This window comes from Nicotiana tabacum, chromosome 17, assembly GCF_000715075.1.
Source record: "Nicotiana tabacum cultivar K326 chromosome 17, ASM71507v2, whole genome shotgun sequence".
Classification (NCBI taxonomy): domain Eukaryota; kingdom Viridiplantae; phylum Streptophyta; class Magnoliopsida; order Solanales; family Solanaceae; genus Nicotiana; species Nicotiana tabacum.
The window spans coordinates 16,462,076-16,487,836 of record NC_134096.1 but is presented as its reverse complement, the minus strand read 5'-3'; the positions used below and the strand labels follow the sequence as shown (position 1 = coordinate 16,487,836).

The following is a 25,761-nucleotide window of genomic DNA, read 5'->3' as shown; positions in this document are numbered from 1 at the left end:
TGATAATCCCCAAGGCACTCTGCAGCTTGAATGGCCTTGGGCAGGGTATCTACTCGTTGTCTTTGCAGTTCCATACGAGCATGAGGTTTCAAACCTTCTATGAATGCGAACAGTTTGTATTTGTCTCCCATATCCCGTATGTTTAGCATGAGTGCGGAGAATTCACGCATGTAGTCCCGCACCGACCTGGTGTGGCGGAGTTCACGCAACTTTCTCCGTGCATTGTATTCCACGTTTTCGGGGAAGAACTGCAGGCGTATGGCGGCCTTCAGTTCTGCCCATGTCTGGAGATTATCTTTACCGGCCCTGATGGCTTCGTATTTGACTCGCCACCAGAGTTTTGCATCGCCTTGAAGATACATGGCAGCAGTTGCTACCTTCTTGGATTCCTCCAACTGTCCAACGACATCGAAGTATTATTCGATGTCGAAGATGAAGTTTTTCACTTCTTTAGCATCCCGGGCTCCGTTGTATGGCTTGGGCTCCGAAATTTTCAGCTTTTGTGGCATGGGGGAAATGTTCATGGCACCCCTGATGTGATTTTCGCCTCTTTTGAGCAGGCTTTAAAGGGCAGCATTGACAACATTGAGATGGTCTGTCAAGTTGTCTATGGTTTGCTGCATGACGGTCAGTCTGTCTGCCTCTAGTTCCCGATGGGCTAAATCCTCGGCACGCTCCTGTTGGAGGTCCTCGAATTTGCCATGAATTTTGGTTGCCTCGACGGCAGCCGTTTCCCGGTCTTCCTCAGAGTCTTGACTGATGTTTGCTATGTCAATTTTTGCCTGCCGCATTCTGCGGTCCAGGTCGTCCAACCTTTGCACTAGGCTGGTTTTTAGATCAGGCAACGTATCCACGATGGGCCGTAATGCGTCAACCGTCTCTTCTAGGGTCGTGATGCGATCCCCGTAATTCACCATGGTCAGAAATGGTGATGATGATGCCAATGAGTTCCCTCGTCCGATGTCGAGCCTAGGCTCTGATACCAATTGTTACACGGCGCCTTCCTGAAGTTCCTTGGAAGGGCGACGTAAGGCTAAGCGACCGATGTCAGTGCGGTTGCTATGTGCCAACCGAGGTCCTCGCCGTACGCTAGATTAGATTGTTAGTGCCGTACGGGAAAGCCAATGTCGTGAGCAATTGAGTAGCGAAAAATGAGCAATTGATGATGAAAGCCGATGATTGTATTGATGATGATGAAAGCTATTACAAGATGCAATGCGGTGTCGGGGGGAGAGACACCAGTACAGAGAATTATTTGAATGCTTGAATGTTTGAATGCTTTGGTCCCCCTTAATAATGCTTAAAAAAAATAAACCAAAGTTACATGAGTTGACCTAAGAAAGCTGTAGAAGCACACTGAAAATGAATGAAGTAAAACTACTCTATAATTACAATGAAAAGGATTTAGTATTCTATGGAAGCAAGTCCGATGGCAACAACTTTGTCTTGAGCATCAGGGTCTGCGCGCGCATTGTTGTGGGCGCGCGCGGCACTATTTGGATCTGCCAGCGGCGGGGCGCTACTGCTTGGCATTGGGTCTGCACGCGCGGCATTGTCGGTGCGCGCGGCACTGATGGCATTCGCCAGCCGCTGGGCGCTGGCACTGATTATCGGTGGGGCGACAGAGACGCATGCTCGCTTGTCACTTGGCGCTGCCGAGACCACGGGGCCGACCGTAGTGCTAGACGTTGGGAGGCTTGCCGGGACGCCACGGGGCGCGTCCAAGGGGTCATGGGTCGATAATGAAAAGCAACCCATGACATTACGCAAGCCATATTTTTATTGGATATTATACTACTAAATACAAATAATTATTATATTCTCTGTACGCCTCCTTATTTTCTAGTTATTTGTCTTATTCATTTTTCCCCTTCTCTTCGTCATTTTCTCCGTACCCATTACCTTCTCCGGAACCCACCGGCCACCACCGCATCCTCTTCGATGTCGATGAGACCCCTGCAATAACAAAAGTCTTCTAGAAAATAATTTGTGTTATCAAGACAATTTAAGTGTGATGAAACACTATAAATTCAAAAATTGAAAGCAAAGGTTCAAATTATTGAACAGCGGTTTGAGATTTGAAAAATAAACTCATTACTGTAGCAAATGCAGTTGCCATTGTTATCGATTTTTGTTCTCTGACTACGACTCTTCTACCAGTCGATAATAACTTTTGCGCACCCACAGAGGAAAAATATATTTTTGATCATTTTGAGATTAAAGTGCACCAAACTCCGGCGATCTTCGTCTAAAAGCTAAATTTTTCATTTGATGTTTATATATATATATATATATATATATGATCTTTTATATAAATATATGTCATTTTATCAATTTATTGGTGCATATTAGTCTTTATTTTCAATTGAAATTGTTAACGGGAGTAAATTATTACAATGGTAGTATACATTGTGTGGAAAAAAATGTGGTGGTTTTATTGTTAAGAAGAAAGAAAAGTGAGGGTTATAGAAAATAATGAACCAAAGAGACCCTAACAAGAATAACAGGGTGAAACAAAGAATCACAGGGTGGGCTAGACATTACTAATTTATTAATCCATAAAAAGTCCCCAAAACAAGAAACAGAGAAAGAATAAAGCTACAAATAGACACTACTTGCCAACAATTAGTCATTAAGTCATGCTACCAAAAATAGCAACACAAAGCTACCAATGAAGTACAATATTCAAAAAACCTAGGCAAAAACGATTTTTTTCCCTGATGGGTATGGTAGGAATTAATTGAAAACACATAGATGAGGTAATATACAAAACTTAAAAAAGATTGAAGATGATTTGAACTGATTTGGAGTCAAAATTCGTTATCAATGATATACGATATTAAAATAAAAAATAGGCAAAACGGATTTTTCCAATGGATATGACTAAAATACAGTGAAAATACATAAATTAGGCGATATATAAAATTTGAGGAAGATTGGTACGGAAGATTAGTAGTGATTTAACTAGTTTGGAGTAAAAATTTGTAGTTCAAATCGAGTTTAAAAAAAAAAAATCTACGACACATGTATCAAAATGTATCTCACTTTTATCTCACACACATGTATGTATTGATATACAAGTTATACACAAGGGATACATATTTAATACATATGAGATATACAAATGATATACGAGGGTACATAGCGAGATAAATATCTCATATAGTTTAGGATAGACCATCAGGAAGGAAGTTCAATAAAGTCCATCCAATTATCATTCCAAAAGTGTCTCTCTCCTTTACCTATGTTCCATAGAATATGTATATCAACTTTCTCTTTAATATTTCACATTTACATTCTAAGATTGGGATTAACCTGGATATCTTTTTTTTCAAGTGGTGGATTCTCTAATAATATTTAGTCATAGTGAACGTAATTTTCTGAAATTTATTCCTCCTTCAGAGTAAGGTTGGCAAAGTTCCATGATGCCCAGTGAAACTTTCTCTTCTCAGCTGATCTATCCGAGAAAAACCGTACCAGTTATCATCAGCGGCGGATCCACCGGGTAAAATATGATTTACGTGAATCTGTGGTCCTCGGCTTAAAGTATATATATAATGTACATAATTTGGAAAAAATACATTGTAACGATCTGACCGGTCGTTTTTATCTTTAGCGCGTCGTTCTGTGGTTTGAGACCTTGAGTAACTTCACTTCATGTTTTTTGACTTGTAGGTATAGTCGGAATTAAATTTTGGGAAGTTCGGAGTTGATTCGGAAGAAAAATTCTTATCTAATTGATGGTTCTTATTTGTTGAGATAGCATGTGGCACTTGGGGATATTTAAACTGATGATATTTGTTAACGGATTTCCTATCTATTGTCCCTTATTCTATTGATTCTTGTTGTATTTCATGCCCGTCTATCTATTGTCCCTTATTCTATTGATTCTTGTTGTATTTCATGTCCGCTTATGATTCCTGCATTTTATTCATTAGACCACTAGTAAATGTCGATGTCGACCCCTCGTCACTACTTTTTCAGAATTAGGCTAGATACTTACTAGGTATGCGTTGATTTACGTACTCGCGCTGCACTTCTGCACTAAACGTGCAGGATTTGATAGGTTCATTTGGTGGTCATCCTGGCGCGTAGGCACAACTGCTGAGGGGACTTTATGGCGAGCTTCTTTCAATGCTACGCACCGCAGCCCTTAGAGTCTTCATCTTATTTATTTACTTTGCCCTGTCTATTTTATTTTTCAGACAAATATATTATTGTTGAACTCTTTAGCAGACGCCCATGCACTTGTGACGCCGCGTTTTGGGATGTTCTAGAATTTGTTTATGGTTTTTGCTTAACATTGACACACTTTTACTTTATATTTTATTTAAATTGTATGTATCTACGATTTTTAATGCATTTGCTTCTCTATCTAATAAGATTCATGAGTTCAAAAATAATAAAAGAAATAATAAGTGGGTAGTTCACCGTTGGCTTGCCTAACGGCGACGTTGAGCGCCATCACAACCTATAGTATGTTTTGGATTGTGACATACATATACATATTTGATGGAACCCATGATCAAAAGAGGTAAAATGGTGCACTGCTCTTGGCCCCTTATTTCCAATAGCCTAATGGTCAAAAGAGGCGAAGTGGTGCATTGGTTTTGGCCTCTTATTTCCAATAGCCTAAGGTAAGGGGATCGAATCTCCTACCAAAGTTTTTGTTTAATTTTTTTTTAAAAAAAATTCTTTCTATTTCTACTAACATAACTTTGCTTTTTATTTTTTAAATCACTAAAGCAATTAGCAATATTAATTCCCAGATTCCCAATTTCCACGCTCGGAGTTTTCTCAATTTTCCCATCTCCAAATATAATATTATTCCTTAAACTAATCCCAAAATTTAAAAAATATTAAACCCTAGTCAGTTAATTACTATATACTATTGTTCTTGTCTCTAATAAAATTGTTAGATTCAAAGCATTAGAAGATTCTCCTGGTAACTGGTAAGTGGTAAAGCTTTATTTCTATTTATTTACAAGTTTTGAAGAGAATTCTTCTTTTGTTTCAATCTGTTCCATGATTTTCTTGAAATTCTAGCAATTCTTGAAATTTGAATTAAAGATTCTTTTCGAAAGAGAAGTGGAAGATGAGACTTGAGAGTCTTGATAGTATTGCGGTCATGATTGTTCATTAATTGATTGGCTTGATTTGTTTCTCCCTCTGTTCTCTTAGTTAGCATATGTAGTTAATTAAAATTGGACGAACCATATTACAAATTGTTTGGCATCTAGAGAGATTTGTTTTTCGTTATGGATCTAACAATTATGTAGCTTATATTTGTTACTCCCTCAAATCAGAGGCGTATCTAGGATTTTCGGAAGATGGGTGCACCATTACTTTTAAGATAAATACTTAGTTTGATCACATAAATTTTTATAGTACAACAACTTAGGAAGCAAAAAATAATTAGTTTCATTATCACAAAAAAGAAAACACCATCAATTTACAATTGTACTCGATGAAATTTGATACTTTGAAAATGATCTATAATAGCATTATTGCTTACAGTTGCAAATACCTTGCGCTCTAAAAAGTGTGATTCTCCTATTTTATTATGAGATTATATTTTGATTATGAGTGATATTTAAATTTGTAGGAACGTTTATTCTTCAACTTCAAAATGGATAAATTTATGATCAGGTTAGACGTTGGCCAATCGAGTTCTAGTTGTAGTAGTCGTCCATCTTTTAGTTCGAATATAGCTCCCGAAATCCAAAGAGAGACAATCTCATCTCCTCCTTCAAATGTTGATAGTGTTCTTTGAGTTGGATCTCCCAATCCTGATTCGAAAGAAAGAATACTGATTTTTCAATATGCCCCTAATATTCGAGATGAAGTGAGGAGACATTATATTCAGCACGGGCCTTGCCAACCGAGTGGTCGTGCTTTTTCTAAAACTAAGTTTGGGAACAAAATGCGTCAATTTAATCCCGATTGGTTTAAGGGCCCATATTCTCAATGGTTGGAATATAGCATAAAAGTTGATGCTGCATTTTGTTTGTATTGTTATTTATTTAAGAATAAACTTAAAAGTCGTGGTAATGCGGGGATGCATTTACAAAAAATGGCTTTAAGAGTTGGAACAAAGTTATCGAAAGACTTAGAATGCATGTTGGTGAAGTAAATAGTATCCATCACAAATGTTTCAACAGGATGCAAGATTTGAAAAATCAAGAACAATCGATTCAATCTTCTTTTCACAGGCAAAGTGAGAAAGCGAAAAGTGATCATCGGATTAGCTTAAATGCCTCGGTTGATGTGGTAAGATTTCTCTTAAGAAATGGGTTGTCATTTCGTGGTCATGATGAGAGTGAAGATTCCGAATATAAAAGTATTTTTTCTTGAACTTTTGGAATTTCATGGGGATAAGTATTAAGATGTGAAAAAGGTAATATTACATAAAGCTCCAAAAAATGATATGATGATTTCCCAGCAATTCAACAGGATATTATGGATGCTTGTGCTAAAGAAACAATTAAAGTTATCATCAAAGATTTGGATGGTGATTTCTTTGGGATATTAGTTAATGAATCAAAGGACATCTTACATAAAGAGCAAATGGACCTAGTTATACGATATATTAACAAAAGTGGGGAGGTGATAGAGAAAATTTTGGGTATTGTCCACGTGAATGATACATTTGCACTATCATTACAGAAAATAATTAATGATTTGTTTTTGGTTCACTCATAAAGATTATCCAATCTACGTGGACAAGATTATGACGGAGCTAGTAATATGCAAGGAAGAATAAATGGCATGAAGTCCTTGATTTTACAAGAAGCCCATCTCCATATTGTATACATTGTTTTGCCCATCAGTTGCAATTGACACTTGTAGCTCTTTCCAAAAAGTACCCGAATGTGAATAATTTTTTTTTATGTTGCCACTAATGCATTGAATACTATCGGAGTATCTTTTAAACACAGGGAATTACTTCGACAACACCAAGTAGAGAAGCTGGAAGAATTACTTGAATCTGGAAAAATAATTACTGGGCAAGGATTGAATCAAGAACGTGGACTCCAACGACCGGGTGATACTTGCTGGGGATCCCATTTTAAGACCTTGAAAAATTTTATGATTATATTTTCTTAGATTACTAATGTGTTTAAAGATATGCAACAGAATAGTTCTCATTCTCTTGAGAGATTTGCAGTAAAATATCTTTTCGAAAATATTCATGAATTTGAATTTATGTTTTTGTTGCACTTGATGTTAAAGATGTTGATTTTTACAAATGAATTGAACAAAGCTTTACAATAGAAATATCAAGACATTATCAATGCTATGAGCTTGCTTGACCTTGCAAAGACAAGATTGCAAACGATGAGAGAAAATAAATTGGAGTCTTTGATGAATGAGGTTTAATCATTTTATGGTAAACATGATGTTATCATTCCCAAAATGGATGAAGACTATCCAAGGTCGAAGCGTAATAAGTCTGAAGTTTCTTATGCACATCACTTTCGTAGGGAAGTATTTTATGTAGTTATTGATTTGCAACTTCATGAGATAAATTGTCGTTTTGAGGTAGTGACTAGTGACTTACTCCTTGGTATGACTTGCTTGAATTGGGTTGATTCATTTGCTAATTTTGACAAAGACAAAATCATGAAATTGGCCGAGTATTATCCAAGTGAGTTTGATGACAACAAGCTTCGAGATCTCAACTTTCAGCTTGATAGTTTCTTTGTCTATGCTCGAACGTATGATAGCAAGTTTGTCAACATGAAGAAAATTAAGGATCTTGTTATAGTGATGGCAAAGAGAAAATTGGATCAAACTTGGTGTCATGTTTATTTACTTATGAAGCTTACTTTGATTCTATATGTTGTTACTGCAAGCGTGGAAAGAGCATTCTCCTCAATGAAGCTCATAAAAAATGATCTACGTAATAGCATTAGTGAAGAATTTTGGATTAACACCTCTTTTTGGTGATTGAATAACGGCTAGTAAATACACTAAGAGAGCCAAAAGAATTTGCTCAATGAGAACAGATCTACCCCTGTTGATAATAATTTTTCATGCCACCCTGAGATTCTGCTAAGTAGTTTAGATATCATATCGGAGTATATAGCAATTGTTCATCTCTCCACATACAATGGGCACCCAAGAAGTTGTGTTCATTCTAGTAATTATTCGAATTCTTTCTATCTCATCAGTTTGTAAGTTGGGGCCTGGGATTACACATGATTTGTGCTTGTTGACTTGGTCTCCTGAAATCATTTCATATCTCTCTAGATCCTTCAGCATGAGTTCTAAAGAGTACCTACATCCACTTGAAAATAAAATGATGTCATCGGCAAATGTAAGGTGATTTATGAGAAGACCCCTCTTACTCATATGGAAGCTAGATATGTCTTCTACAATTTCATTAATAGTCTGTTTCGCCAAGTTTTTCTGGCCAAAGGTATTTTTTTGGTGGTCAACAATACTTTTTTAAAAGATAAGGTGTTTGACCATGTTTTTAGTAGGAAAAAGTGCTTTGAGTAGAAGGAGAAGCTATTTTTGAGAAGTAGAAAAAGTATTTTTTTTTCAAATATACTTTTTTTTAAAAGCACTTTTGAAAAATAAATATATACTTAAAAGTACATTTTACAAGTTTGGTCAAACACTAATTGTTGCTCAAAAGTGTTTTTCAAACTAATTAGCAAAACACAAAGTGTTTCTCACCAAAAATACTTTTGAAAAAAATACTTTTCAAAATAAGAAGATTTTAAAAGCTTGGCCAAATATACTACGGTCCTACAAGTTTATTGTGACATCCTAGATGAATCCCAAATCGATAAAACACTGAAAAGATATTGGGTATATAAGTAGACACAACTTAGACTTTAGTGACGCAGTTTAAAGTCGTGCGGGCCTAGGCTCAAAGTGGACAATATCACTAGTGGGTAGGCTGTTACAATACGGTATTAGAGTCACTCTGCGTGCAACCTTGAACGGTGGTGGAGCAAATCTCAGCAAGGGCACTGAGTCCCTAAGGGGGGTGTATGTGACACCCTAGGCGAATCTCACATCGACAAAATACGATAGAGATGATGGGTATATAAGTATACATATTTTAGACTCTAGTGACGCGTTTTAAAGCTGTGCCCAAAGCGAAAAATATCACTAGTGGGTTGGCTGTTACATTTATAGAAAGATAATCTAACATTTATAACAAACAACGAGGGGTAGATAGGATCTCCTTGTCTCACACCCCTCTCGGACTTGAAGAAAGCGCGTCTGGTGCCATTAACAATAAGGGAATATCAATTGCCGGATATATGTTATAAATCATATCAATCTAGATTTCGTGAAAACTCATCCTTCTCATGAGAATACATAAAAATAGCCAAGAAACTCTATCATAAGCCTTAGTCATATCGAATTTGAAGAATACATTCCCGTTGTCATTAGATCAAGAAATGTCTTGAATCTGGGCAAGTAAGATATTTTTATTAATGGATCTGCCCTTGATTAAGCCAATTTAATTCTTACTAATCATATTAGAAAAAAATCTTAGAGAGTCAAGAATTAAGCAACTTAAGCAAAAATCCTACCGATGATATTAAAAATGATATAATGCATGTGTGGGTGAAGTACTTAGGCATGTCAGTCGCATGCCATATTTCTATTGGATATTATACTACTAAATACAAATAATTATTATATTCTCTGTACGCCTCCTTATTTTCTAGTTATTTGTCTTATTCATTTTTCCCCTTCTCTTCGTCATTTTCTCCATACCCATTACCTTCTCCGGGAACCCACCGGCCACCACCACATCCTCTTCGATGTCGATGAGACCCCCTGTAATAACAAAAGTCTTTTAGAAAATAATTTGTGTGACTATAAATTCTAAAATTGAAAGCAAAGGTTCAAATTATTGAACAGCGGTTTGAGATTTGAAAAACAAACTCATTACTGTAGCAAATGCAGTTGCCATTGTTATCGATTTTTGTTCTCTGACTACGACTCTTCTACCAGTCGATAATAACTTTTGCGCACCCACAGAGGAAAAATATATTTTTGATCATTTTGAGATTAAAGTGCACCAAACTCCGGCGATCTTCGTCTAAAAGCTAAATTTTTCATTTGATGTTTATATATATATATATATATATATATATATATATATATATATGATCTTTTATATAAATATATGTCATTTTATCAATTTATTGGTGCATATTAGTCTTTATTTTCAATTGAAATTGTTAACGGGAGTAAATTATTACAATGGTAGTATACATTGTGTGGAAAAAAATGTGGTGGTTTTATTGTTAAGAAGAAAGAAAAGTGAGGGATATAGAAAATAATGAACCAAAGAGAGTCATAAAATAATTTTTAGTTGAAGCTGATCGATTATGGGAAGGAGTGGGATAAGGGGGTGAGGAGGACTGAGGAAGAAGATTGAAGAATAGGGAATTTTGGTGGAAATGAAAAGAATGGTAAAGATAAAAGATTTCTTACGTAGAAGCTGGCATGGAGCGTATCCACTACACCCCCTCAATTTAAGAGTTTTTGGGACAAGAGTAACTGAAAAAGCATGCTCTTTTACAGCGTGAAACAAAGCAGCACAGGGTGGGCTAGACATTATTTAATTTATTAATCCATAATAAGTCCACCTCCAACCAAAAGATGGTGAGTTCGAGTCACCCAAGAGCAAGGTGGGGAGTCCTTGGAGGGAAGGATGCCGAGGGTCTATTGGAAATAACTTCTCTACCTCATGGCAGGGGTAAGATCTGCGTACACACTACCTTTCCTATACCCCACTAGTAAAATTATATGTGTTGTTATTGTTGTTGTTGTTGTAATCCATAATAAGTCCCCAAAACAAGAAACAGAGAAAGAATAAAGCTACAAATAGACACTACTTACCAACAATTAGTCATTAAGTCATGCTATCAAAATAGTCACAAAAAGCTACCAATGATGTACAATATTAAAAAAAAACTAGGCAAAAACAGATTTTTTCCCCTAACGGGTGTGATTGAAATTCATTAAAAACACATATAAAACTTTTAAAAGATTGAAAGTGATTTGACCTGTTTTGGAATCAAAATTCGTTATCAATGGAAAAAATTTAGGCAAAACGGATTTTTCCAATGGATATGATTAAAATTCAGTAAAAATACATAAATTAGGTGATATATAAAATTTGAGGAAGATTGGTGCGGAAGATTAGTAGTAATTTAGACTAGTTTGGAGTAAACATTCGTAGTTCAAATGTAGTTTAAATTTTTTTTTACGACATATGTATCAAAATATATCCCACTTTTATCTCACACACAAATATACATGGATATACAGATAATACACAAGGGATACATATTTAATACATATGAGATACACAAATGATACGCGAGAGGTACATAACGAGATAAATATCTCATTTTCTTGTTCATCTATTACTTCGAATTTGGCTCAAATTTCAATTTAAATCTCCATCATATCGTCCCAAAATTGAGATTCTAACTCCTTGAGATATACTCAATCTATTTCAATTATACCCACCTTGAAACAAATTCTAATTAACCCAAAATTTTAAACTCAAGCTCAAGCGAGCTTCAATGGCCATAATTTAATTAGTTTGTAATTGGTTATTAGATAACTTGATAATGTGATAAAAATTTACACTATTAATTCGTCTTCAATTGTCTTGTTTGTAATTGATCAAATCTTACTAAAATTATTGTCAATTTTATTTTTGGGAGTGTAGTTCGTCTTCAGTTATCTTATTTGCAAAAGCATACCAAACAATTCAAATGTGATGTGAAGAAACAACAAGCAATTCATAGACGCCATGAAGCATCTTTGGATTTCAAGGCTAGTCGCGAGAATTTAAGGTCTTGGCAAATTAAAGGTGTCTACCGGTTAGCATAGTTGATAGGTCACTTTGTATAATTATAATAAGAAAGGTATCGATACTAAAGGCAAAATTTCACATAAAAACAACTCGGCTCCGTACTTTTCAATTTTTGTAGCCCATATTTCAATTTACAACCAACTAGCTCAAAAATAATAAGTTAAGATTCAACATTCAACTCCAATAGGTTCTTGAAATTACTATTTAATTTTTAAAAAGATTGCTCAAACTTTTAAGTTAATTTTTGAAACAGTAACTGTGACTCAAATATTAGTTGAACAAACAAAATCTATTTGGGTGGTGAAATTTAGATTTTTAACAAGCTTAAATATGTGGGTTTAAATTTCGAATTTGATTTTGTGAGAAATTTGGAGTGGGTGTTATTTAGACTTGTTAGAAATAGTACAAGGAGGTTGTATATAAAATTTGAAGTCATTTAATGGAGATTTGGACTGATTTTGAACAAGAATTGCAACCGAAAATCGTGAAAGAAGTCTGTCTACATACGTTTGTATAAAGGTGTATAAAAGTATATAATAGTGTATAAGATGTGTTTATACTCTCATTTACACTATTATACAAGATTATACATAATTATACAAAAAACTAACCTCGTCTTCTTCCTTACTATCTTTTCTGAAATTTAACCCAAATCTTGCTCAAATCTAATCCAAAACACTTCAAATTTAATTTGAACTCGTTTTGATATTTTCAATCAATTGGAACAACACTCAATCCAAACAACTAACAAAAAAAAAATCCTATTTTTGAAAGCAAAGCTTTGAATGGCCTTCAATGGTGGACTTCTACTCTTCGATTTTCTTACATTGCAACCAGGTGATACAGGGGGAGAAGCAATAATGGCGAACGACCCCTTGAAGCATATGTAGAAGAAGTGAGAAGAAGAGAGAGTGAAAGCAGTGGTTGTAAGAACACAAACTTTGAATTTGCTAGTACTTTCAAAATATGTACAATATGGGCTAGATCAGGTAAAACTTAAAAACATAGGCCATTTTTTGTTATGGTGTGAAATCACGTGTATTTTCTTGTAATTCTTTCGTTTATGGATTAAATAATATTAGTAGTATGTTTGCTCTGCAAGACCAAACTAGATAGTTTTCTCTGATATTAACGTGTAAATGGCGATTTCTTTGGATGAAACATGGATTAAACCACGTAAAGAGTACTCAGATTGCGTGATTCAGAGGCCCAAATTAGTACCTAAGACCATCTCTAGCCCTGCACCAATTTTTATGCCAAATGCTATTTTGGTGTAAGATTTGGTGTTTTGGTGCTCCAAGTCCAACCCAACACCATTTCTTACACGATTTTGGTGTGTGAATAGTGTTACACCAAATTTGGTGTAATACTATTCATCAATATTTATTATCATCTTTTATTATATAACATTTTTTTAGTAATTAAACATTTTCCATTAATCACCAATGTAACATTACAAAACCACAGTTGGCTTTATCACAGCCCCTGTCTCATCTAAGAGTTCCTACCTATACCTGTACATACATCAATAACCCTCAAATCCTATGTGCTAGTCTACGTCTAACTCGAAATTTAAGTGTTAAGGAGTTTTCTAGTTTGAGTAGAAGCTCTCATATTTCAAACACATGCAATAGTCCTAGCTAACTCTTCTACTTCCCTGCTACGTTTCTCAAAGATTCTGAGATTTCTCTCATTCCAAATCATGTGTATTGTCTCATCATAGACCATTTTGAAGACAGCAGCATTCCTTGATTTCCCTTTTGCATTTTCGACTGCCCATTTCCAATGTTGGCTCCATGAATTTGCACAGTAAGGTCATCTTTGCATCCATCGTAGTATCCTCTTCCATAGTCTCTTGGCAAACTCACATTCAGCAAACATATGGTTTCTACTTTCATCATAAGATTGGCAGAGTATGCATAGGGCGTCCACCTGCATTCCCCATCGAGCCAGCCTATCACTAGTCAGCATCATGTCCTGAAGATACAGTCACATGGTGAATTTAGCTTTAGCCCTTGCATCATTCCTGAACAAAAACAGCTTTCATTCCACTCTAGGTAATTGACCAAGCATCAGGTAGTATATGTGTCTGATCATGCTCTTGTTCTGAATTTGTGTTGGTTCCACCAAATCCCTTGCCTCGATCATCTTTCTGACTAGCCAAGAGACCTGCTGAGGAATTGGCATATCAGAAATTTGTTTCCCTTTTATGTAATAGGCATGTATCCATTTGATCCATATTTTGTCCCCTTTGTGTGCAAGATCCCAGTGATTCTTTGTTGCTACTGCTCTGTTCCACACTTTGAGGTTGATTAGAGTAAGTCCACCTGCACTTTTAGGTGTACATATCTTCTCCCGAGCCACTAATGATCTTTTTGTGATGACATTCTCTCCCGACCAGACATAGCTCCTGCAGGAAGCTTTAATTGTCTTCAGCACTTTACTCGGGATCACGAACAACTGTGACCAATAAGCTTGGATGCCAAACAAAACAGACTGCACTAACTGTATTCGACCAACATATGAGAGCGTTTTAGCAGTCCATGATGAGATTCTTGCCACCATTTTTTCAATGAGGGGTTGTCATTGAGCTATTGACATCTTCTTAGTGGACAGAGGCACTCCTAAATACTTGACTGGTAATTCACCTATGGCATATCCTAGCTTCTGCAGTATCTCTTCTCTTACCAATTGTCTTACACCTCCAAAGTAGATTGAGCTCTTCTCTTGATTAGCTTTCAAGCCTGAAGCCTCATAAAACTGATTTAGGCATTGTTGCAGTTGAGTGACTGATGACATGTCACCCCTTGCAAAGAGCAGTAAGTCATTCGCAAAGCTAAGATGAGTGATTCCCAACTTGGAACATTTGGGATGATATTTAAAACCACTCTTCTTTTTCAATCCATTTAGGCATCGACTCAAGTACTCCATAGCTATTACAAAAAGGAAAGGAGACGTGGGATCTCCCTGCCTCAACCCTTTAGCTGCTGGAAATGGCTCTGAAGGTTCCCCATTTATAATTATAGAGTAGCTCATTGTTTTCACATAAGCTAGCACCCACTGTTGAAACCTACTAGGAAATCCCAGTTCTACCATCACCTGCTCCAAAAAAATCCATTCCACAGAATCATACGCTTTTGTTAGGTCAATTTTGATCATACATCTTGGAGAGGAGTTCTTCCTTGTGTATGCCTTAACAAGCTCATGGGATAGAATTATGTTGTATGTTATTTTCCTCCCAGGAATGATGCCATCTTGAGCTTCACTGATAACACTAGCAATTACTCTTTGTAATCTATTTGCTAGAATTTTATATATGATCTTATATAGGACAGTGCAGCAAGCAATAGGTATGAATTCCTTTGTTGTTGCTGGATTACTCACTTTAGGGACAAGGGTGATTGCTGTACAATTTATAGCTTTGTAGAGCCTACCAGAAATGAAGAACTCCTGAACTGCTTGCACTATCTCTTATTTAATTATAGGCCATGCCTTTTTAAAGAAGAATGAATTGCAGCCATCAACCCCAGGAGCCTTGTCCTCATAGATAGCACATAGACTTTCATATATCTCCTCCTCTGAAACTTCTGCAATTAAGCTGAGATGTTGATAATGAGTGAGCTTGGGACCATTTTGCATAATTTCTTTATTGATTGCAGGCAATGACTTGGTAGAAGAACCCATCAGATTCTTATAAAAGTTGACAAACATTTCTTTGATGCTAGTAGGTGTAGTTAGCTTCCATCCATCCATAGTTGTAATCTCCAGAATCTGTTTCCTGTGGCTTCTTTCTTTCATAATAGCAGAGAAATACTTGGTGTTAGCATCTCCTAGAGTGATCCATTTTACCCTTGACTTTTTCTTCAGTATGCTCTCTTCAATTAAAGACCATTTCTCCAACTCCTGTAATGTGTACTTCTCTTGTTCCAATAGGTTGTCAGTGTAGTGTTGTTGCATCTTTTCCTGCACTGTGATGAGCTCCAACCTAGCATTCTCAATTCTCTGTGTTATGCCCTTATACTCTTCAGTGTTAATTCTTCTGAAAAATGGTTTAAGGGCTTTGAGTTTTTTCCATATGTCCTCCATTTTATCATCAGCCACTCCCCTCTTCCATATGTTCTCCACCATTGCTTCAAAATCCTCATGAGCTTCCCACACATTAAAGAACCTAAAAGGTGATTTAATATTGAGTCTTACAGATTTTATATTGAGTAACATAGGTGAGTGATCAGATATAAATAGAGTGTCATACTCAGTGCACACATTGCCCCAGTTCATCATCCACATATCATTGCCAAATACTCTGTCAATCCTGCTAAGTATCCTGTCAGCACCTTGTTGTTTATTCGACCAAGTATAGTAGTCTCTTTTCCATGGCAGCTCATTCAAAAAAAGGGTATGAATGGAATCTGAGAAGTCAGCCATTTCACTCATTGTGACTGGATTCCCATACAACATATCCTATGTGTACATCATGGCATTGAAATCTCCACTTACTATCCAAGACTTGGTCATATGGACAGAGATATCATTCAAACTTGTCCATAGAGCCTTCCTCTGTTTCACTGTATTAAAGGCATATATTAATGTAAAATATGCTTCAAAACCATCCATCTGACCCTTAACTAAGCAGTGGATTAGCTGAGGCTCTACTCTGTCAATATCCACTCAGTATATATTAGGATCCCAGGTAACCCATATTCTTCCATTCACTGCACTTTGGTAATTACATTGAATTGCCCAGCCTGGTAATATATTTTTGAAAACTCTATTGACTCTGGTTTCTTTAACTCTAGTTTCCAGCAGACCAGCTAGTTTTATAAATTTATTCTTTAGGTATAACTTTAGCTCCTTTTGCTTATATCTCTTATTAATCCCTCTACTATTCCACACTAACCAGGTCATTGGTCTAGTATAGTAGGCCCACTATCTGTTGTAGGCAGGCATTTCTGAATCCCATTCCCACCTGATTTCCCTATTGTTGTACTCACTCTTTGCACACTGGTAGACAAAGCTGGAAATTCCCTGATACAGCTCAATTCAGGGCTTCTCTGAGGTATCTGATCCTCCTCGTAAATGTCCTTGCTTATTACCATTGTCTGCTCTTCACAAATAGGTAGTGGTTGTTGTCTTTGCTCAAGAACTTGTTGATCATGTGTCTCTATAGTTAGCTTATTTGCTTCTAATTGTTCAGTAGGCTTTTCCCTCACCTCAACAGTCTTCTTTGTTCTCCATTCCTGGATCACTCTTACCAATGGTTGTGGGCCTGTTTGTGGAGCAGGTTGTGTATTTCCATTTGGTCTCCTTCTCGTTCTAGGCTGCTCAAATTGATGATGCTCAGCCTCACTCTGCTTGCAAGAGTGGCCAATTTTCAAACATACTTCAAAACAATTCTGGTTTCCAGTCATACTCTATCGATTGATCAAACTGTCTCCCATCAGGTTCCCACACAGTGACACTAGAGGAAAGTGGTCGAGTAATATTGATTTCAATTAACATACAGGTGTAGGAGATCCTCTTTTGCTTGGAAGTACATTCATCGGCATACAAAGGTCTTCCTATTGCACTTGCAATTCTGCTCAGTGTTTGACCACCCCAGCAACTCATAGGAAGATTTGGTAGCACCACCCACAGAGGAATTTCAGTGAGGAATTCCTTTGTAAAGTCAAAATTCACAGTCCATGGTTTCAGGAACTATATAGGGACCGGAATAGAGGACTTCATGCATGTCATTGATTGACTGAAATTTGATTACATAGTAGCCTTCTTCATGGTAAAACACTTCGGGTTCTGCAATTTGATTCCAGCTCTGCTTTACAAATCTATGCATATAGTTGTATCCCTGAGTTTCCCCAATTATATACACAATTAAAGCACATCTCAATTTCAGAATTTCCTTATCAACATCCTTTTTTTCTAGTTGCACAACAGTTTTCCCATCAACAATTTTAGGGGGAATATAAGATAACTTTAACCCATTCTCAGAGCTACGGTTACTTGCAAATAGCAAAGTCCATTCTTCTGTTGTCCCTTTCTTCTCAATTACTGGTTCTAGATCTGGTATAGACTTGTTTGTACTCGCTAGATCTTCAAATTTCCCAGTTGATTTATCTTTTTGTCTGCTTAGAGATGGACTAATACTCAGACCCAATCTCTTAGCAGGCCCTTGTATTATCACTTCCCTTTCATGTTGTTTCATCCTTGCGTCATCCAATTTTGGTGTATAATTTTATAATTACTTATACTTTTTATGTAATATCTTTATAATATTAATTTTACATCTTAATTTTGGTGTATAATTTTTATAAATTAATTTTTGTATATATATTTTTTTATATAAAATTATAAGTTAATTTTATTATAAGTTATAATTGTATAAAAAAGTATAACCATCAAAAAAATAAAAAGTGCAAATATTAAATATATTATGTTGTTAATAAATAACACAATGTTCATTATATAACATAAAAATAGATTTTAATACAGTAACGACTGACATGGATTAAAATTTAAAATACATTAAATAACATAATGAGATGAAAAAATTACAACAATAATTAATACTCTGGTAGATCGCTTTCATATCCACCAATATCATTAAAATATTGAGTGTATGGGGCAGAGGATTGTTGTGGCCGTGGCTGTTGAAATTGTTGACTTCTTTTATTTAGTAGTTGTTTTTGTTCTTGTCGAATAAATTCACGAATATTTGGATCATCAATAGAATCTAAATTCGACAAAAAAATTATTATCTTCTTTAAATTCTTTTAGTTTCACACCTCTATCTTTTATCTCCATATCTCATTGTCTGTCTGCACTTGACTTTGCCAACAACTCAATAAGCCGATTGTTTTTCTGATTGAACCATTTTCATAGCCGATGAAAAATCTTCACCATTTTTTCTCTTCAATTTTACTTTATCTACCCCAATAGGTCGTTCTGATGATGTGGAATCATCTAAATAAACTTGGCATAATAGCATATCTTCATTGGTAGAGTATCTTATAGATCGAGTGAATTTTTTTTGCAAGTGATTAGAGAAAAAATGGATTATATGGTTAAAGAAAAACAAAAGCCAACTTCATATGGATGGGTATGTTGGCACTTTAATATATATAGATATAACTAAAGCCCAAAATTGAGTTAATACATACTTAGATTTTACCTTGATCTCAACCGTCGGTTGGATTTTATCCTTATCTCAACCGTCGATTGGATTTCATCCTTATCTCAAATATATCTTTAGGTAGAATATCTCTACACATTATTCAATGTGTAGAGATAAAATAGACACAATAATTGACCGAATAATATTAGGAAAGATCTCATCCGTTAGATAGATTTCATCCCAATATCAACCCTCAAATGGATTTTATCCTTATCTCAAATTTATCTTTAGGTAAAATATCTCTACTGTAAAGATAAAATAGACACAATTATTGACCAGATAATAATAGGATAGATTTTATCTTGATCTCAACCATCAGATGGATTTCAACCTAATCTCAACTGTCATATGGATTTCATCCTTATCTCAAATTTATCTTTAGGTAAATAACTATGCACATTCTTCAATCTATAAAAATGAACATCATTTAGGAAAATAACTAAGGATTTCCAATTCATTTCAAAATCAAATCAAATATTCTTATTTGTCCTCTGAAAATGAATTTATAAATAAGGACAAAGATGTTCATTTTGTATTTCATAATGCATTAATAGAGCATTTATGGGAGCAACATACTAATCCTGAAAGTTGAATATTTATGTAGAAATTAAACCAAAATTTTACCATAATGTAATATTTATTTAATTATATCGTATCAATGATTTCACTTTTATTTGAATTATCCATTAATATGTATAATGTATAATATTTGCTTACAGTTTATATTATTTAAAAATTTATGGTATAAAATAATTTTATATTAAATGGTTATATAAGAAAGGAATATGAATTATATGGGATGAATATGTAAAAAGAAAAAAAAGGATTTGTTTTATGAAATAAGAAAATAAATTTAAATAAAAAAAATATAATATAGAAGAGAGAAGAATATAAAAGGGATATCCTTTTTGGTGTAAAAAATAGTGTAATAGATTGGAGTTAATTTGTACCATTTTGGTGTAAAAAATGGTGCAAGGGTTGGAGATGCCCTAACTAATGTAGCATGAAAAACCCAAAATGAAGAAGAAAAGAGAAGCCCAAACTGAAAAGGTATAGCGAAAAACTAATATTCTGTGGCTGCTGGGATTCGAGCCCAGGTCTCCACGGCCACAACGTGGAATTCTCACCACTAAACTACAGCCACTTAATGCTAATATTCTCCAATATATTATATATATTAAACGTATTATTGTTGCATATACATAACTTACAATATACCTATTATGCAGGTAGAGATCATAATAAATCAACTCATTTACATATAGGTTAGACCACCAGATGATATTTCACAATTCACAAGCCAAGGAATTTGCCAATGACTCATGGAACACTTCTTCTTTCGGGACCAGTGGCTAAAATGGTTTGGAAGCATTTTTCAATTGGTGCTGTGAGGTTTTGCATGGCCAAAACAATTATTAACTAATATGAAATTTGTGGAATATGAAGGTTAACTCGGAGGCAGTATTACTTCGTGTCTTCTATAAGATAGTCTCCTCAATAATTATGCTGGTAGCTTTGGATTATCAGACATAAAAGAAAACATGCAATTGCTAATGTTAATCCGGCGACAACAAAAGAAGAAAATTGCCAAGTTTATGCTACCTACGGTGGAGTGGGCTAAACTGGTAAAAGCATGTTGAATCGGGGGAAGCACATATTTATTTGATTTTAGTACACCATTAACATATACTCGCATTGCAAAAAATTTTGTAACTTAATCTACTTTAGAACACTGTCACACTCATTTTTACTCCAAAATAGATACATGTGGATTGTTGTGGATTAAAGAGTTTTTCCAATTAAAGTGACAAATTTGAGTAGAGATTATTTTATTTACAGAGTCGCCACTTAAAATTGATTTTTGGGTGTTCCAAGTCACCTTTTATTTGAATCCCTAGTCAAAGGAAGATTTGACTCTATTATTATTGGTCTGCAAAAACAAAGTCCGGGTAAGGAATTCTGTTAACCGGGAAGAAGCTGTAAGGCATTCCCCGAGTCCTGTGGTTCTAGCACGGTCGCTTTTATTGACTAAAATTTGGCTTGAATTATTTTTGAATAAAGTGTGTTTTATTTGCCTTAAATTACTATTGTCTAGTACCGCTTCATAATTAATTAAATTTTATTAACTTTGGCCTAAAAGCATGTCAGCACACAAGGTCTTAATTTAATTACATGTACTAAACCAAGGAACATGTCGGTACACATGGTTTAAATACAATTAATTACTAAAAAGCATAATTTATTAATTAAAGGTCAAGGAACAAGAATGCACGCACGACCATTTTATTAATTAAATATTGACCAAGGATCGTGTATTAACACATGGTCTACATTTGAAACGTGCCTAAAATTGCTACTTTAAATTAATTACTAAGGCGATTAAGTTGTAAAGTTATTTTAATAAAAGAAAATCTGATTTATTTAGATTAATTGACAAAAAAAAATAAAAAATTGGGCAAACTTGTTATTTTAAAGAGTGGGCAGCCATTGAGTTAAATACAAATGGGCCAGCAACTTTTGGGAAGAAATGGGCAAATGAACTTTAAAAGCATTGAGCCTTCCAGGTGTTATATTCTTCTTGGGCTTAGCTGAAATTATTATGTGAGTGGAAGCATTAGAAAACCTGGCCCAAAGTCCAATTAAAATAAAATTCAATCCAAGATCAATTCTTTAAATTTTTTAAATATATAAAAAAAGATTAACTTGGACACAATCCAGTTTAGATCCAATCCTCCCGTAATGAACTTGTTCCTACATTTGTAGGGAAGAAAACATATTTCCTAAGTATTGAATTCTTTAGGAAATCCCTTAAGCTTCTATGCTAGGAAAAGATTATTTTAAAACTTTTGGTCAATGATTTGCACCAAAACTAACCTGCTGCAAAATATTCCTAAAAAAAATCTTACTTTGGCTAGCTTATGCTTATTGACAAATAAAATTAGAGGATCTTCTTTGCAAAAATAACCAACCTTGTTCCTGATTATTTTATTCTTTTTTCGACATCTTAAAGAAGATAAGATATCCAAAAGGGGAAGTAAGTTAAACCTTTCATCTGCCTACTATACACTTTGAACGCATGGCACTTGGAGAATATAATAGCCTATAGAAGGAACTTGATACTACTAAGTTTAACACTTCAAAATGCCTTACTATTGCCAACTTCAGATATTTGGCCTTATTTTAAAAATATTACATAACACAAACACATCACTTGAAGAACATGAAAACCCTCCTTGGATTAACAAAGCAATTTCTCATTAATACAAAGTTATAGTGAATTTATTACGCATGCTTACATACAAAACTATACAAGAAACAAAATGCTCTTAAGCTTATAATAAATTGAAAAGAACTCAAATAGCTTCATTTCCATTCATTGTTGACCCCCCAAAAAATTACAGTAACATATGAGGGAATACCTGGATAACAGAAAAGCAAAGATCAGTGATGAATGAACAGAAATTTCAGCAACAGTAACAATAGCCAATCAGTGTTAGAAACAACCGAGAAAATCCCCGAAGACACTTGAAACTAGTAACTAACAAACTCAGAACTTAGCCAAACGATTGCTCTATTTTCTTAATGATTTTGCAATCTAGGAGTCACTCACAAAGCTCACAAATTTCAGCTTACTAAAGTATTCAGATGCTGATTTTTATTCAAAGATATGTGTGTTCAAGCAACTCTCCCGATGTTCTCTAAGTGATAGAGTGTGTGTCTTTTATAGGAGAAGAGAAGACGAAAGACATTCATGATAGAAAATCTATCCTTTGGGCAGATTTTTTAACTAAAATCTGCTCTAACTATTCAAAAGACAGACTTTTTGTTCAAAATATGTCCAAAAGATAGTATTTTCACCAAAAGTCTGCTCTAACTATTCAAAGACAAACTTTTGGTTCAAAAGTTGTCAAAAAGTATTGTATTTGTCACCAAACAATGACTTTTGAGTTTTGTACTCCAAAGTCTTTGCACAGTAAAAACAACCAACTTGTATTATTCCTTATTTAATTTCAAGTTTTATCAACACAAAATTCAAATACTCAAATCCAGTATAAACAAATTCACTAAGCACTTAAAACTTTTATTATTAAATATCATGACTAAGCGAATAGCTATTTCAAAGTTAATGAATAACTAATTATCGGTGATTAATAACTATAAACGACTAAGCTAACACAGATTAAACACAACTAATAATAAAAATATAAATAATAATAATAATAATAAAAATAAAAATAAATCAGAAATTATGCTAGACATAAACTAACTACAATATAATTAGAAAAAATAGACAAAGAAAATGAGAATAGGGGTATAGCAAACGAGGACGTTCGGGGTGGTCGCCGGAATTTGGCCGGATTTTTGGTTGCCAGATTTTCGGGGTGGAATTGACATCAATAGGTAGGTCTTGATGAGCTCTATCTATTGATGTAGGTATTGTGGGGTGGTAGTGCCCGAAGCTTCAAGAATTTGGGTAATAAAATGGCAGCTAAAGTTTCCTAGATCTAAAATTCAAGGAATTTGATGGGGGATTTTGAAGGATTTGGTTTGGAGATATGGAAAGAGGAGGTTGTGGAGATTACATGGTCTGAATTTTGGGGTGTTTGGAGGTAGTCCGCCGCCCGTGGGCGATATCCGGCGGCGGCTGAGGGGCGGCGACTAGAGAGAGTGAAGAGAGAGAGAAGAGAGAGGAAGAAGAAAAGAATTATGGGGAAAATGGGGGCAAAATTTCAGCATTTCTAAGTCTTAAATACCTAGTTGGGACATTAGTTGTGGACCATTGAATGAGGGAGAGATAAATGGATGAGATTTAATCTTGATTCACTTAATGAAACGACATAGTTTCATCATAAAACCACGTCGTTTTGGACCAAGTCTTGGCCAGCCATTTTGGACTGGGTATGGCCGATTTGGGCCAATTTTGGCTCAATTTTAATTCAAATACACTAGCCCAATCCTTTGTCTCTCTAATGAAATTATACAAGCAAAAAGAAAATCCTTTAGAGATGCAAACTAAAATATACAAACAAAAAGTAAAAATATTTTAGTACTTTTTAATTAAACTTACATAAAAATGCGCAAATAAATTCAAAGAAAAACAACTAAAAATAACTAAAATCATCCAAAAGTTATTATTATTATTATTATTTTTTGGAAAAAGCGTGCAAAAATTAAGTATTCACAAACACACTTCAAACGTCGTGCTTGACGACGTCTGAACTTTCAAAAATTTGTGTCTGAACTAAAACATTTATGGTAGTTTTCGCATCTGAAGTTGTCCTTGTGATAGTGCAAACTTCAAATACGCAGTTACAAATTTCAAGTATTGTTCCCTTTTGAAGCTCTCTCCCCTGCAGTACAAACTTCAAACAATCACGTCTGAAGTTATTTAATGTAAACTTCAAAGTGTAAAAATTACACATAAGATCCACTTAAGACTTACTAGTCTGAAGTGAATCCCAATTGTTGCATGCACTTAAGAGCAGATTGCCCAGAAATAAAAACTTATTCTTCAAATTTTAACAATTCAACACATGATTCAACGCCTAAATCTACTCCAAGTAAGCTCAAATTTAAAACATAACTTGCAAATATCTAAAGAACAAACCATAATCATCAATTTGTCAAAATAACAATAAATATAGCAAACTCATTTTATAACTAATAAGAAGAATGAGAAGAAACTCTAAGCATTAGCAAAAAGAAAAAAGAAACGCCATAGCAGCTCACTACGGTTAAAGCACATAAAAACTTGTTCACAAACACACGTAAATTCACTGTTACCTCTATTGTCATAGCAACTAACAGGAGGATGAGGAAAAGCAAAGAACAAGCAGTCTGAAATTATCTTACTTTAGGTACCGGTTAAACTTTTTGTTAAAAAGTGAGCACAAAATGGGATCTACCAAATAGGTTGCCTCTTCAAATTTTTATTGTTAAATCTCATCAACTAGTGTATGGTTACCTCTAACTCTATGATTTATATACAAATAGCTGGTCGTATTCACTGTTTATTTTTTTCACTGAGTATACAGGATTATATAAAAATTATATATAAATCATATTTGTACTATATATTTGTCAGTTATTTTTAATTTAAGATGTTGGATGAGCGATTATTTAGGTTAATTCTTCTTAGACGACCAGGAGGCGGGCTATGTGGATGAAACTATCAAACTAATCCTCACAACCTTTAGATCCAAAACAGACAGCTCCACCAGTAGACCGAAAAATAACATAAACTCATAAATGATGGCAAAAATATTAAATAGATTGTACTTTAAGGCGAAATCCTAGTCCAAAAGGTACACTTTTATTGTTAGAAAAGCTCAAGGGGGCAAATTCGTGCTAAATTGAAGTACCTAGGGAGGGTTACCTCTTTTTATTGTTAGAAATGCTCAAGAGGGGCATTATTCATGCTAAATTGATGTATGTATGGAGGGAAACTAACACGTTGCTGAAACTTATACTACATTTACTTGCAATATGTTAGCACTCCTAGATTGGCCAAGACCAAGTTCTATTGGTGATGGACTCCTAACTACTTCCATCAACAAAAATTATCAAGTAACTCTATTAAACATATGGGAAAAAATCACCTAACATCTTTTCTAATACGTGGAAATTAATTTTGTTTTCTGCATCCATTTACTCAGAGCAGGAATGCTCTCTTCCTTTAGATGAAGGAATAAAATTGTCTACCTCGTCCTCCAACTTGAGAATCAAT

The 25,761-nt window shown here is 34.8% G+C and overlaps 1 protein-coding gene, 1 long non-coding RNA gene and 1 other non-coding gene across 3 annotated transcripts; 2 read left to right on the top strand and 1 right to left on the bottom strand.

Annotated features, from left to right (window-relative positions):
• The first annotated feature begins 3,197 nt into the window (after positions 1 to 3,197).
• LOC142171385 (uncharacterized) lies at positions 3,198 to 4,360 on the top strand. The gene is made up of 2 exons (XR_012700946.1): positions 3,198 to 3,505; positions 3,676 to 4,360. It is a non-coding gene; the product is annotated as an uncharacterized LOC142171385 (long non-coding RNA).
• Positions 4,361 to 7,416: 3,056 nt separating this feature from the next.
• LOC142171711 (uncharacterized) lies at positions 7,417 to 7,950 on the top strand. Its single transcript, XM_075235403.1, has one exon. It carries the CDS (start codon positions 7,417 to 7,419, stop codon positions 7,948 to 7,950), a length of 534 nt encoding a protein of 177 aa, XP_075091504.1.
• A 12,156-nt stretch (positions 7,951 to 20,106) lies between these two features.
• TRNAH-GUG (transfer RNA histidin (anticodon GUG)) lies at positions 20,107 to 20,178 on the bottom strand. Its single transcript has one exon. It is a non-coding gene; the product is annotated as a tRNA-His (tRNA).
• Between the last annotated feature and the right edge of the window lie 5,583 nt (positions 20,179 to 25,761).